This window comes from Eumetopias jubatus, unplaced genomic scaffold (assembly GCF_037043125.1).
Source record: "Eumetopias jubatus isolate StellerSeaLion01/CBP00866 unplaced genomic scaffold, mEumJub1_p1.0 scaffold_10, whole genome shotgun sequence".
NCBI classification, from domain to species: domain Eukaryota; kingdom Metazoa; phylum Chordata; class Mammalia; order Carnivora; family Otariidae; genus Eumetopias; species Eumetopias jubatus.
The window spans coordinates 6,869,560-6,884,546 of record NW_028274816.1 but is presented as its reverse complement, the minus strand read 5'-3'; the positions used below and the strand labels follow the sequence as shown (position 1 = coordinate 6,884,546).

General features: G+C 42.2%; 1 protein-coding gene and 1 pseudogene across 2 annotated transcripts in view; one reads left to right on the top strand and one right to left on the bottom strand.

Moving 5' to 3' along the window:
* Positions 1–14,987, top strand: part of LOC114201719 (uncharacterized) — a 51,813-nt gene that overhangs the window by 11,706 nt on the left and 25,120 nt on the right. For both annotated transcript variants that reach the window (XM_028094547.1, XM_028094546.1), the window contains exon 2: positions 6,640–6,706. In XM_028094547.1, the coding sequence (XP_027950348.1) occupies positions 6,648–6,706 (59 nt within the window). In that variant the 5' untranslated portion in view covers positions 6,640–6,647. The remainder of the gene's footprint in view (positions 1–6,639; positions 6,707–14,987) is intronic.
* Positions 13,285–13,474, bottom strand: LOC114201722 (small nucleolar RNA U3; annotated as a pseudogene).

Here is a 14,987-nt window from a genome sequence, read left to right as displayed (position 1 = left end):
GTGGCTCAGTCAGTTATGTGTCTGCCTTTGGCTCAGGTCATGATCCCAGTGTCTTGGGATCGAGTCCCATATCGGGCTCCCTGCTCAGCGGAGAGTCTGCTTCTCCCTCTCCCTCTGGCCCCCCCTTCCCATTCGTGCTTTTTCTCTCTCTCTGAAATAAATAAATAAAAATAAAAATAATTAAATTAGGAGGATGTTTTTCATTAAAGCTATATTATCATGGGGTGCCTGGGTGGCTCATTTGGTTGGGCGACCAACTCAGTCTCAGCTCAGGTCTTGATCTCAGGGTTGTGAGTTTGAGCCACACCTTGAGCTCTGCGTGGAACTTACTTAAAAAAAAAAAAAGGCAAGGCGCCTGGGTGGCTCAGTTGGTTAAGCATCTGCCTTCGGCTCAGGTCATCATCCCAGGGTCCTGGCATCCAGCCCCATATCGGGCTCCTTGCTCAGCGGGGAGCCTGCTTCTCCCTCTCACTCTGCCTGCCGCTCCCCGTGCTTGTGCTCTCTCTCAGATAAATAAATAATTTTTTTAGAAAAAGGATATATTACTAAAGAGGAAGTTCTATAGCCTTGACTCAGTCATTGATAGCTGATAAACTAAAGGAAATAAAAATACCCTTCTAAAATTCAATCTTTCCACCTGCTTTGTAACAGCTTTCTTGCCTATTAGAGTCTCATGGATTCCCAATCACTTCTTGTCTTGAAAGACCTGCTTGAACTACCCAAGCCCAAACCCCAACCCTATACATTTCCTTTCCTTGTCCCCCCATTCTGAGATACTACTGAGATTGTCAAGGTAGCATTCTCCATTATGGCAGCAAGTCCAACAAAGTTAGTTGTGCTTGGTTTTCTAGTTGTCTTTTGAGGAGCTGCCAATCTACAAGGTAAGTACTGCTCTGTGAAACTTGAGATTTAGTTTTATGGGGGGTGTGTGTGTAGGTGTACTGGAAAGGGATGTAAAATGTGTTGCATCTGTGGGCAGGGATAACAAAGTTGGAAAGCCACTCGTTTGTTGTCCTCCTCTTCTACAATGTAAGCTGATGGGCACAGGAATTTTGTCTTCTCTGCTTTATCCCCAGTGAGCAGTTTCTGGCACACACTTAATTGTTTTGTTTTGTTTTGTTTTTTGGAGCACACATAATTGTTAAATGTATAAGTGAGTGAAAGAACAACTGTGTGATTTAAAACATGAAAGGCAAAGGAAAGGCGAGGGAGGGAGGGAAGGTCGGGCAAGGAGGGACGTGTGAGGAAAAGGAACAAGGCCGGAACAGTCTAGAAGACTGAGCGTGGGCCTGCGCCTCCCAGCCCCCAGGGGCGCTGTGGGCACCCCCGCGCGGTGTGGTGGGCGGGGCCTGCTGGGGGCGGGGCCGCGGACGCGCAGGGCAAGGCGGGAGAGCAAAAGCGCGGGACGCTGCGTGAGGGAACCTGAGAAGAACGCGGTGGTCAGGCCACGTAAGTGTCCCGCCAAGGGCAGGGGGTGCCCGGTCCTGCCTCACTGCAGTCCCTTTGCCTCTAACCACCTCCCGGCTGGAGAGCTCGGGGAGGCTGAGGCAGGCCGGTGCCTCAGAACCTGTGTTCTGGCTCCTTGGGGGGGGGGGGGGGCCTCAGTTTCCCCAGTTGAGAAGTGGGCAAGGGGGCTGGACGCGTTACCTGGGGATGAACCGGGAAGCCCCAGCAGCCTCTCCTGCCTCCTTTACAGCCTCCCTGCCCATCCTCTTGCCTTCCTGCCTTGGCGTGCCCTCGTCACCAGCAGGTCGGTGCCCCGTGCATCAGCTCTGCCCCGGCCTCCCTTTACCTCCTTGGGAGAACTCTTGCTAATGTGCTGTCGCTGTCTCCAGTTCATTCTTTCCTCCAATATTTACCGAGGCAGCGGATTTGGTGATTACACCAGGCTTCTGGAGTCAGACCCGTGTGTGAATCTGGGACCACTGATGAGCTGTGTGTCCCTGGGCAAGTTCCCTTACCTCTCTGTGCCCACTTCCTCATCCCCAAAATGGGGTAATGATAGAACTTACCTTATAGGATCTTTTGATGGTTAAATGAATTAATATGGATAAAGGTTTGGAACAGATATATTCTCCTATTGCACCATTTCCAAAGTGCCTCCGCTTCCCTATTACCACACAGTTGTAATTTTGCTTCAGTGATTATTTAATAACTGTTTTGACTGCGTGATGTTTGATTAATAAGTTATTCCCAGGAGGGCAACACAGTCCTCTTATCTGCTCGCCCTGTATTCCCTGCACCAAGCTCAATGCCTGAGTGCAGGGAGTCTGAGGCCAGGGTTGGCTAGGCTGGGAGTACAGGGGTGATCAAGAGGGTTGTGCCCTCTGTCTGAAAGAGGCATTTGAGCAGGTATGGCATGGGTGGGCCTTCTTTGGGAGTTCAGTGACTGGGAAAAAAATGAGTTAAGTTCAATATTACTCTTAAAGGAAGGGTGCCTGGCTGGCTCAGTGGGAGGAGCCCGAGACTCTTGACCTTGGGGGTCCTGAGTTTGAGCCCCACTTTGTGTGTAGAGATTGCTTAAGTAAATAAACTAAAAAAAAATACGACTTCTGAAGAAACTGAATCTTGAAAGCTCCAAACTGAGATATATGGTTTTATTTTGCTTTTGGTCATCTTTGTATTTCAGCTTTGTCCCAGTCCCAGGGGCGGGGGGGGCAAGAGGCTACCTATTTTGCAAGGTAAATGCCTCCTGCCATGGCTCTGCCATAATGGAGGAGTGAGAGCAGACAAGAGGCTACCTGCAAATCAGTGTTGGCTTTCTAACTCTGCCCTTAATTAAGTGTTGAGAATGCTATTGCATTTGGGTGGGTAACTGCTAGTTTCTAGGATGAGGTTTTATTTTGCTAGTTCCCATGACAGGCTGAATTGTGGGGTGACCCTATTCCCAAGCCCGTGGTGGAAAACTTTATTTCCTCCTTACACATTTGTAAATTGACAACTAAAGTATTTTTTTTTAAGATTTTATTTATTTATTTGAGAGAGAGAGAGAGAGAGAGAGAGAGCGCACATGAGAGGGGGTAGGGTCAGAGGGAGAAGCAGACTCCCCGCCGAGCAGGGAGCCTGATGCGGGACTCGATCCCGGGACTCCAGGATCATGACCTGAGCCGAAGGCAGTCGCTTAACCAACTGAGCCACCCAGGCGCCCCAAGGTTTTTTTTTAGATAGCACAAGCTGGAGGGGAGGGGCAGAGGTCAAGGGAGAGAAAATCTTTTTTTTGAAGATTTTATTTGTTTATTTGAGAGAGAGAGAGCACAAGTGGGGTGAAGGGCAGGGGGAGAAGCAGACTCCCCACTGAGCAGAGAGCCCGACGTGGGACTCGATCCTGGAATTCTGGGATCATGACCTGAGCCGAAGGCAGATGCTTAACTGACTGGGCCACCCATGCACCCCTGAGAGAGAGAATCTTGAACAGGCTCCATGCTTAGCATGGAGCCTGACATGGGGCTTGATATCATGACCCTAAAATCATGACCAGAGCTGAAATCTAGAGTCAGGCACTTAACTGAGCCACCCAGGTGTCCCCCAATTTGTCAGTTTTTTAATGCTTGTGCTTTTGGTGCCATATCCAAGAAATTTTTCTCTAACCCAAGGTTGTAAATATTTACTGTGTTTTCTTCTTTTTTTTTTTAAGATTTTATTTATTTATTAGAGAGAGAGAATGAGAGACAGAGAGCACGAGAGGGAAGAGGGTCAGAGGGAGAAGCAAACCCCCCGCTGAGCAGGGAGCCCGACGTGGGACTCGATCCCGGGACTCCAGGATCATGACCTAAGCCGAAGGCAGTCGCTTAACCAACTGAGCCACCCAGGCGCCCTTACTGTGTTTTCTTCTAAGAGGTTTATACTTTTTCGTCTTTCATTTAGGTCTGTGATCCATTTTTAGTTGATTATTGGTTATGGTGTAATCAAACATATCCATCTCTATGTCGAACATTCCACTCTTCTAGGATGGACAATGCTTAGAGCCATACTGTAATTGGATGGAATAAGGCTCTGTTCCCTTCAGTATCTCTTGTTGAAATTGTTTGCATTGTTCTGCTTTCTCCACTTACTTTAATCTCATTCTTAAGTTTTTACACTGGGGTAATCCACTGGATCAAGTGAGATTCTGAACAAACTAGCTTCTTGATTTTTACATGTTTGAGGGTAGTCTGCAAGCTTAATTGTATACTCAGCATTTTACCTCTGCAATCACCAAAATGGTTACCATCAGATCTTTGCACTTTTTTTTTCCTGCACTATCGTTTTTAGACATTATTTATAGGCTTTGTGGCTCTTACTCAGAGCCGTGTTACTCCCAGAGAGCTGGGGTTGGGCCCCCGGGACCCCACTATGGCTTGCTTCTCAAACTTAGGGATGCCTAAGAATCAGTTGAAGATCCTGTTACAGTGCAGATTCCCAGGATCCATCCCTGTTGGTTTTTGAAGTCTTGGGTCCAGGGAGATGCACGTTTAACTACGCAGCTCAGATGACTCCTGCTGTTGGTGTGGGAACTACTTTAAGAATCTTGTACCAGCAAATTGCTGGTACCAGTTACCTGAGAAGCTTTGCAGCCTGCTAAGCCTAGCTACACCCAGCACCCATGGCTGGTTGTGTTTGGTTGGAGTCAGGGTGCCTGTAGATAAAGCCAGTGTGCGTACAACTGCAGGTCTGGGTACACACACCGGTCTCTTAGGATGGTCCCCATTACAGCCCTAGTGTCCAGCTTACTGCCTGCCTGATACAGAGCAGGCGCTCCTCTGTTAGCTGCTAGTTGGTGTTGAATGAATGAACGAATGTATATTTGCTTTACACGCCCATAGCACATTTGAAGTGGTGAATAAGCAGCATAGACTATAGGCTTATACCAAAGGAAAGTAGGGGAAAAAATGCAAAAGGCAGACAGAAACTTTAAAAGTCGTAGATGTTTTGGACCATGTATTAGTTTTCCATTTCTGCCATGTCGGTTGGTCTTTCTTTTGTGCAGTGGGATAGGGTGATTGAGCAAGAGGAGAGGAGAAGGAGGTTACAGGCCTTTCCTCAGCCTGTTAGATCAAGTGCAGGTGGGAAAGAGTACTTATGGAAGCAGGGGGCCTGAAATTATTTTCAGAGTATCCATCATGCTCATGCTCACGATCCCCACAGAATGTCTTCCTATCCCCAGGTCCATGTACCCAATTTGAAGACTGCTATTTAAGATTCATCTCTAGTGTTGGCAAGCTTGGGGAGAAATTGAATCCCTCATGTATTGCTGGTGAAAATGTAAAATAGTACAGCGTATGTGGCAAACAGTCTGGCAGTTCCTCAAAAAGTTAAGCATAATTACCATATCACCCAGCAATTCCACTCCTAAATGTGTACCCAAGAGAATTGAATATGTGTTCACACAAAAATCTGTTACACAAATGTTCATAGCGGCCTTGTTTATAATGGCCCAAAAGTGGAAACAACCCAAATGACCATCAACTGGTGAATGGATGAACAAGTGGTATATCCATACAGTGGAATAGTATTTAGCCATGAAAAGGAGCAAATACCGATGCATGCATCTCACAACATCCCAAAGCATGCTAAATGAAAGAAGCCAGACATAAAAGAGGACATTCCATTTATATCAGATGTCTGAAATACATATTCCAAAGAGACTGGAAGTACATGATTGGTTGCCAGAGGCTGGGAGGATGAGAGCATAGAGTGTGACTGCTGCTGGAATTTCTTTTGTTGGAGGGGGAGTGATGAGAATGTCCTGGAATTACATAAGTGGTGATGGTTACACAACTTTGTGAATGTACTAAAAAACACCATAAAATTTAACTTTGAAAGGGTGAATTTTATGGTGCGTGAATTATATCATTTAAAATAATGGAGGTGCGCCTGGGTGGCACAGTCATTTGAGCAGCTGACTCTTAATCTCAGGGTTGTGGGATCAAGCCCCACGTCAAGATCCATGCTCCACGTGGAGTCCACTTGAGATTCTTTCTCCGTCCCTCCCACCCACTGTGCTTGTGCATGTGCGTGTGCTCTCTCTCAAATAAATAAATCTTTAAAAAAAATAATGGAGAAGTTCCTTATTTTGGTGCTTCTTTTTCCTCCTTATTTTAATGCTTTATTTGTTCTCCCTTTTAGTCATAGACATCTCAGCATCTTTTCAGATGTAGGCAGTGCACAAATGGATTCATTAAGGAAAAGAAAACTATCCTTGCTGGCCCCAAATCTGGCCTTGGACAGTGTGTTTTGTGGTGGTTTGCCTTTGTCATGTCTCCTTATCAAGCGTTACATGGTTCTAAAGGAAGACAGGACAACCAAAGTGGAACTGAAATCAGTGAAATAAAGTTTGTTTCATTACACCTTGCCACTGTGCATTTTAGTTCATACTCATACCTCTTTTCCTTTTCTCCAGTCCGTGAGCCTTTTTGCCAGTGCTCCCTGCATCTTCCCTAGATGTTGTGTTGACTTAGAGTTTTTCTTTAGCAGAGAAATAGAGTTGGGATGGTATCTCAGGGTTGTGATTAGCTGGTCTTTTTGCTTGTGTTTGCTTGAAAAATTGGTATGGGTGGAGGTTGGAAGCAAACATTGCTGCTCGTAAATGTTTCACAGTGCTGTTGATATTGTAAAATGGTTTTCTAATTTAATCCTAAAAAATGCAATTTATTTTCCTAGGACTTAAGATGTCTTCATCTCCTAGGCTTCGCAGAAGACAATATGGAAGATCTTCGGTAGCTAAGAGGTAAAGTGAAATATTCTTTAAATATGTGTATTGGTTCTTAGGTGTTCCCAGGGTAAAATAGCAAAATTAGATGAAGATGTAAATGCAGATATCAAGATTTAATTTTAGCAATTGTTGATTTTACTTTACTTAATTAATTTAAAGATTTTATTTATTTATTTGACAGAGGGAGACACAGCGAGAGAGGGAACAAAAGCAGGGGGAGTGGGAGAAGAAGCAGGACTCCTGCAGAGCAGGGAGCCCAACGCGGGGCTTGATCCCAGGACCCTGGGATCATGACCTGAGCCAAAGGCAGATGCTTAACGACTGAGCCACCCAGGCACCCCTACTTTAATTTTAGTTTATATAATTTACAAAATGACATTCTTTTCAGTCTTCTAAGAGCAAAAGTAATGCTTTCTTTAAACTTTTTATTTTGGAATATAGATGCATAGGAAGCACGATAAATACTTGTTTTTAAATATTCAAATAACACTGAAATGCATAACACAAAAAATACAAATCTTCTATAAGCCCACTCTGGCATTTGCCACTGTTAACACTGTTCATGCTTTTTGTTATATTGTTAGAGAAACTTGGTGAACAAACCAACTTCTTGATTTTTACATGTTTGAGGGTAGTCTGCAAGCTTAATTGTATACTCAGCATTTTACCTCTGTAATCACCAAAACGGTTACCATCAGATCTTTGCACTTTTTTTTTCCTGCACTATCGTTTTTAGACATTACTTGTAGGCTTTGTGGCTCTTACTCAGAGCCGTGTTACTCCCAGAGAGCTGGGGTTGGGCCCCCGGGACCCCACTATGGCTTGCTTCTCAAACTTAGGGATGCCTAAGAATCAGTTGAAGATCCTGTTACGGTGCAGATTCCCAGGATCCATCCCTGTTGGTTTTTGAAGTCTTGGGTCCAGGGAGATGCACGTTTAACTACACAGCTCAGATGACTCCTGCTGTTGGTATGGGAACTACTTTAAGAATCTTGCACCAGCAAATTGCTGGTACCAGTTACCTGAGAAGCTTTGCAGCCTGCTAAGCCTAGCTACACCCCAGCACCCATGGCTGGTTGTGTTTGGTTGGAGTCAGGGTGCCTGTAGATAAAGCCAGTGTGCGTACAACTGCAGGTCTGGGTACACACACCGGTCTCTTAGGATGGTCCCCATTACAGCCCTAGTGTCCAGCTTACTGCCTGCCTGATACAGAGCAGGCGCTCCTCTGTTAGCTGCTAGTTGGTGTTGAATGAATGAACGAATGTATATTTGCTTTACACGCCCATAGCACATTTGAAGTGGTGAATAAGCAGCATAGACTATAGGCTTATACCAAAGGAAAGTAGGGGAAAAAATGCAAAAGGCAGACAGAAACTTTAAAAGTCGTAGATGTTTTGGACCATGTATTAGTTTTCCATTTCTGCCATGTTAGATTATCATACATTTAGCAATTTAAAAGAAATCTTTGTTACCTTACAGTTCTATAGGTCAGAAGTGCAACTTGGGTCTCACCAGCCTAAAATCAAGGTGTCAGCAGGCTGTGTTCCTCTCCTGAGAGGTTGTAAGAGAGCACACATGTCCTTGCTTGTTCAGAATGTTGGTAGAATGTAGTTCCTTGCAGTTGTAGGACCGAGGTCTCCATCTCCTTGCTGGCTGTCAGCTGAGAGCCATTTGTAGCTTCCAGAGGCCACTGGCATTCCTGGCTTGAGATCCCTTCCTCTCTCTTCAGAGCCGGTCCCTACCAAGTTTCAGATCTCTCCTCCAACTGCAGCCCAGAAAGGTTTTCTGCTTTTAAGGACTCTTGTGATTACATTGGACCCATCCAGATATTCAGTGTGGTACCCCCATCTATGTCCTTAATCATGTCTCTAAAGACCCTTTGGCACATAAGCTAACCTATTCAGAAGCTCTAGCAATTTCGATGTGGATGTGTCTGTAGGCCATTCTGCCTGCCACAGGCCATTAGGACCAGTGGTCTCAGCAGTACCTGAGAGCATTGCTCCGTGATGGGATGGCACTGTTACTCTATTTCTTTAATTCTAGGATGCCATTCATTAAAAACAATAACAACAAAAACAACCCTTTTTTTTTCAAACATAAGCAGAAGTAGAGAAACAGTGTAATATACCGCTCTGTACCCATCACTTTATTCCAGTATTACTGACTCTAGGCTAGTCTTGGGTCTAGTCTTGCTCCTCACCCCAGCTTGAAATTATTTTGAAGCAAATCTCAGAGAACAGATCTGTATATTTATATTTCAATATGTATTTCTAGAAGTTAAGAACTCTGTTTTTATTACATAGTCTCTGTTTACTAATATAACTCCCCCAAATCAATAATTTAATATCATTAGATATCTAGACACTATATTTTCTTGATTACCTTATAGTTATTTAATTTGAATTGAGATCTAAATAAAGCCTACATATTACATTTAGTTGACATCTCTCTTATTGGGTAAAATATATATAACATAAAAATTACCATTTTAACCATTTTTTTAAAAAGATTTTATTTATTTGAGGGGCGCCTGGATGGCTCAGTCGGTTGAGCATCTGCCTTCGGCTCGGGTCGTGGTCCCGGGGTCCTGGGATCGAGCCCCACATCGGGCTCCCTGCTCGGCAGGGAGCCTGCTTCTCCCTCTCTCTCTGCTGCTCCCCCTGCTTGTGCTCTATCCCTCTCTCTCTCAAATAAATAATAAAATCTTAAAAAAAAATTTAAAAGATTTTATTTATTTGAAAGAGAGCTGGAGGGTGCGAGCAGGGGGAGGGGCAGGGGGACAGGGAGAGGGAGAAGCAGCCTCCCCACTGAGCAGAGAGCCTGACACGAGGCTTGATCCTAGGAATCTGACCTGAGCCAAAGGCAGACATTTAACTGGCTAAGCCACGCAGGTGCCCTGAAACTCTGTACCTATTAAACAATAAGTCCCCTTGCCCCCTTCCCAGCTTTTGATAACCATCATTCTACTTCCTATTTGTATAAATTTGACTCCTTTAGTGTTGCGTTCCACCCCACCTCTTGATGGTGATGCTCTCAGCTAGGAATGCCTGAGGCACTCTCCGGGCCTCTCTTACAGCGAGCTCCACTGATATTTCCCCCAGGGGGGCCCGGGCTGTGACTAGACTGACCCTTTTGGTTCTTAATGATCACAGGGTGCACCTCCACAAAAACAATCAGGGAATTTTGAGGAACAGGATTTAGTACTTGCAAGTCCTGGAGGGTACATGGTACATGTAAGATCCCAAGTAGAGAGGGGAGAGAGGGAGGAGCTGGGGCTCTGACTTTATTAGGGTCTGCGGGTGGAATGTCTGGGCTTTTGAGGGGTCACTCATTATTGGCTAATTTGAAGTGGAAGAGCAGAAATGAGGGCATGGGAGAGTGGAAGCAGGTTCACTCAAGTGGTCAGTTATCTAAGTTACGCAGCATTTTTCTGTAAGGGGAATTTCACGGGTAACCTAGTTTCTAATCTGGTTGTTTTACCTAGTGGCTGTGTCATATACCTGGCAATATGTTTATTCAAGATGATATCTTTGAAATGGATGTCTTGGCAATCAGAAGCTTAATGTCAGGCACTTACCCTACATTTACTTACCTCATATAAGTGAAATCATATAATTGTACTTTTGTGACTGATTTATTTCAGTTAGCATAATGTTCTCAAGGTTCATAACATGTTGTAACATGTGACAGGATTTCCTTTTAAGACAGCATAATATTCCATTGTATGTATGATGGTTAATTTTATATATTAACTTGGCTAGATCATGTGGTACCCAGGTATTTGTTCAAACATTGTTCTGAGTATTTCTGTGAGGGTGTTTGTGGAGGAGAGTAATATTTAAATTGGTGGGCTTTGAATAAAAGAGATTGCCTTCCAGTATATGAATGGGCCTCCTCCAATCAGTTAAAGGCCTGAAGAGAACAAAAAAGATCCATCTCCTTCAGCAATTGAGATTTCTTCAGTAGACTGCCTTTGGACTTCATCTGCCACATCAGTTCTTGCTAGTTCTCAGCAGACTACCTTCAAACTCATACTGGAACATTGGCTCTCAGGGCTCCAGCTTGCCAGTTTACCCTGCAGATTTTACACGTGCCAGCCTCTGTGGTCAAATGAACCAATTACTTATAATAAATCTGTATGTATACATCCTATTGGTTGTGTTTCTCTGGAGAATTAACAAATACAGTATGTATAAACCACATTTTGTTTCTCAGTTCTTCCATTGATGGACATTTGGATTGCTACCACTTCTTGGCAATTATGAATAATGTGGCTATGCACATGCATGTGCAAATATCTCTTAGATATTGCAGTTCTGGGATATATACCCAGAAGTGGGATTGCTGGATCATATGGAAGTTCTAATTTTAAATTTTTGAGGAGCTGCTGACTATTTTCCATAACTGTTGCACCATTTTATCATCCCGCCAATAGTGCACAGAGATTCCAACTGCTGTACAACCCCACCAGTACTTGTTTCTGTTTTGTTGGTAGTATCCATCCTAATGGGTGTGAAGTGACATCTTATTGTGTGGTTTTTTGTTGTTTTTTTTTAAATAAGTTCTACACCCAGTGTGGGACTTGAATTTACAATCCCAAGATCAAGGGTTGCATGCTCTACTAACTGAGCCAGCTGGGTGTACCTTACTGTGGTTGTGATTTGCATTTCTCTGATGATTAGTGAAATTGAACATCTTTTTAGGTACTGATTGCCTATTTGCACATCTTGTTGGAAAAATGTCTATTCAAGTCCTTTGCCCATTTTTGGATTGGGTTGTTTGTTTTTTTGTTGTTAAATTGTAGGAATTTTTTATATATTTGGCATATCAGATATATCAGATATATGATTTGTAGATATTTTCTCCCATTTTGTGACTTGCCTTTTCACCCTGTAATAGTGATCTTTTATGTGCAAAAGTTTTTAATTTTGATATAGTCCAATTTATCTGTTTTTTTCTTTTGTCGTCTTTGCTTTTAGTGTCACATCCAAGAGATCATTGCCAAATCCAGTGTCAAAACTTTCCCCCATCATTTCTTCTAAGACTTTAATAGCTTCAGGTCTTATATTTAAATCTTTGATGCACTTTGAGTTAATTTTTGTATATGGTGTAAGATAAAAGGATCCAACATTCTTTTGCATGTGGATGCTAGTTTTCCTGGCACAGTTTGTTGAAAAGACTGTCCTTTTCCCATTGAATGGTCTTGGCACTTTCAAAAAAATTATTTAACCCTTATATGTGAAGGTATATTTCTGGGCTTTCTGTTCTGTTCTTTTGGTCTGTGTATCTGTTTTTATGACAGTACCACACTGTTTTTAATACTGTACTTTGTAATAGGTTTTGAAATCAGAAAGTGTGAAACTTCCAACTTTGTTCTTTTTTTTTTCAAGATTATTTTGGTTATTTTGGGTCCCTTGGAATTCCATATGAAATTTAGGATGAACTTCTGCAAAAAAAGTCATTGGGATTTTGATAGGAATTGCATTGAATCTGTAGATTTTTTCAGGTAGTATTGACATCTTAATAATACTAACTGTTCCAACTCATGAAGATGGGATATCTTTCTACTTACTGGTGTCTTCTTTAACTTCTTTCAACAACAGTTCATAGTTTTCAGTGTATATAGTTTTGACCTCTTTGTTTAAGTTTATTTGTAAGTATTGTTTTTGTTGCTATTGTAAATGGAATTGTTTTCTTAATTTTCTTTCCTATTGTTCATTGGTAGTGTATAGAATTGCAACTGGTTTTTGCAAGTTGATTTTGTGTCCTACAATTTAGCTTAATTTGTTTATTATTCTAACAGGTTTTTTAAAGTTGTTTTTGGTGCAATGCTTTATAGGGTTTTCCCTAAATATATAACATGCCATCAACAGAGATAATTTTACTTCTTTTCCAATTTGGATGCCTTTTATTTCTTTCTCTTGCTTATTTGCTGTGGCTAGGACTTACGGTCTTATGTTGGAAAGAAGTGGTGAAAGTGGACGTGTTTGTCTTGTTCCAGGTCTTAGAGGAAAAGCCTGCAGCCTCACCCCTGAGCATGATGTTAGCTTTGGGCTTTTCGTATATAGATTTTATTATGTTGAGGTAGTTTACTTGTGTTTTTAGTTTGTAAAGTGGTTGTAGAATACTTTTTTTTTTTAATCATGAAAGGATGTTGAATTTTGTCAAGTGCTTCCTGCATCAGTTGAGATCATGTGAATTTTTCCTTCATCCTGTTAGTATGGAGTATCACATTGATTTATTTTCATATGTTGAACCATCCTTGCATTAAAGGAATAAATTGTGCTTGGTTATGGTGTATAATCATTTTAATGTACTGTTGAACCCCTATTGTTAGTATTTTTTGGACGATTTTTGCAGCAGTGTTTATAAAGGACATTGATTTACAGTTTTCTTGTAGTGTCTTTGGCTTTGGTATGAGGGTAATGCTGGCTTCATAGAATGAGTTGGAAAGTGTTCCCTTCTCTTTGGTTTTTTTGGAAGAGTTTGAGAAAGATCTGTTACTTCTTTAAATGGTTGATGGAATTCACCAGTGAAGCCATCTGGTTTTGAGTGTTCTTTATGGAGATTGTTTGTTTGTTTTTGTTTCTGTTTTCCGCTTGCTCTCCCAAAGGAAGAGAACAGTCAACTATGGCAAAAGCAGCCGCAGAAGCAACACCCAGAGCTGGCTTCATGCTCAGGAGAGAATGCTACACTCCCTCCTCATTGTTTTCGGTACTCTATACATTCAGAGAAACTTCTCTAGTAACAAACTATAGAAATGGTCCCTGAAAGTATAGTCTTTTTTTTTTTTTTTAAAGATTTTTTATTTATTTATTTGACAGAGAGAGACAGTGAGAGCAGGAACACAAGCAGGGGGAGTGGGAGAGGGAGAAGCAGGCCTCCCGCTGAGCAGGGAGCCCGATGTGGGACTCGATCCCAGGACCCTGGGATCATGACCTGAGCCGAAGGCAGACGCTTAACGACTGAGCCACCCAGGCGCCCGAAAGTATAGTCTTTTTATGGAGTTTTCCGTCTTCTTACTAGTTACAGATCTATTCAGATTTTTTATTTGTTCATGACTCGGTCTTGGTAGATTGTGTATTTCTAGGAATTTGTGCATTTCTTCTAGGTTATACAATTTATTGTGTATAATTGCTCATAGTACTCTCTCTCTCTCTCTTTTTTAAGATTTTATTTATTTATTTGACAGAGAGAGATAGCAAGAGCAGGAACACAAGCAGGGGGAGTGGGAGAGAGAGAAGCAGGCTTCCCGCAGAGCAGGGAGCCTGATGCGGGGCTCAATCCCAGGACCCTGGGATCATGACCTGAGCCGAAGGCAGACACTTAATGACTGAGCTACCAGGCACCCCTCTGTCTCTTTTTTTAAAATTTATTTTTGAGAGCGAGAGAGAGCGTCCATGAGTGGGAGGGGCAGAGGGAGAGAGAATCCCAAGCCGACTGTGCTGAGCCCCACATGGGGCTCAATCCCACAACCCCGAGATCATGTCCCTGAGATCATGACCTGAGCTGAAACCAAGAGTCAGACGCTCAACTGACTGCACCACCCAGGGGCTCTCATAGTACTCTCTTATAATCCTTTTTATTTATGTGAAACTGGTGGTAATGTTCTCTCTTTTACATCTGATTTTAGTTATTTGTGTGTTCTTTTTTTTTCTTTTTTAATCCAGCTAAAGGTTTATCATCTTTGTTGATCTTTTCAAAGAACCAACTCTTCATTTTATCGATTTTTCTGTATTGTTTTTCTAGTCTTTATTTTATTTATCTCTGCTCTAATCTTTATTATTTCCTTCCTCCTCCTAGCTTTGGGTTATTTGTTCTTCTTTGTCTAGTTCCTTAAGTGGTGAAGTTAGGTTGTTGATTTGAGATCTTTTTTAATGTAAATGCTTGCAGCTATACATTTTTCTCTTAGCATTACTTTCACTGCATCTCAGTTTTGCTATGTTGTTTTCATTTTCATTGTCTCAGTATTTTCTGATTTTTCACTGTGGTTTCTTTGACCCATTGGTGTTTAAAAGGGTGTGAATTTCTCCATTTTTAGGATTTTTCAGTTTTTCTTCAACTGTTGATGTCTAATTTCATTCTATTGTGATCAGAAAAAGATACTCTTTATGATCTCAATGTTTTTGAATTTATTAAGACTTGTTTTGTGACCTAACATGGTCTATCCTTGGGAATGTTCATTGTGCACTTGAAAAATATATATTCTGTTATTGTTGGGTGGAATGTTCTGTAGCAGTTGATGTCTCTTAAGTCTTAAATCTATAGGTTCCTTCATGTTTTATTTTTTAAAATA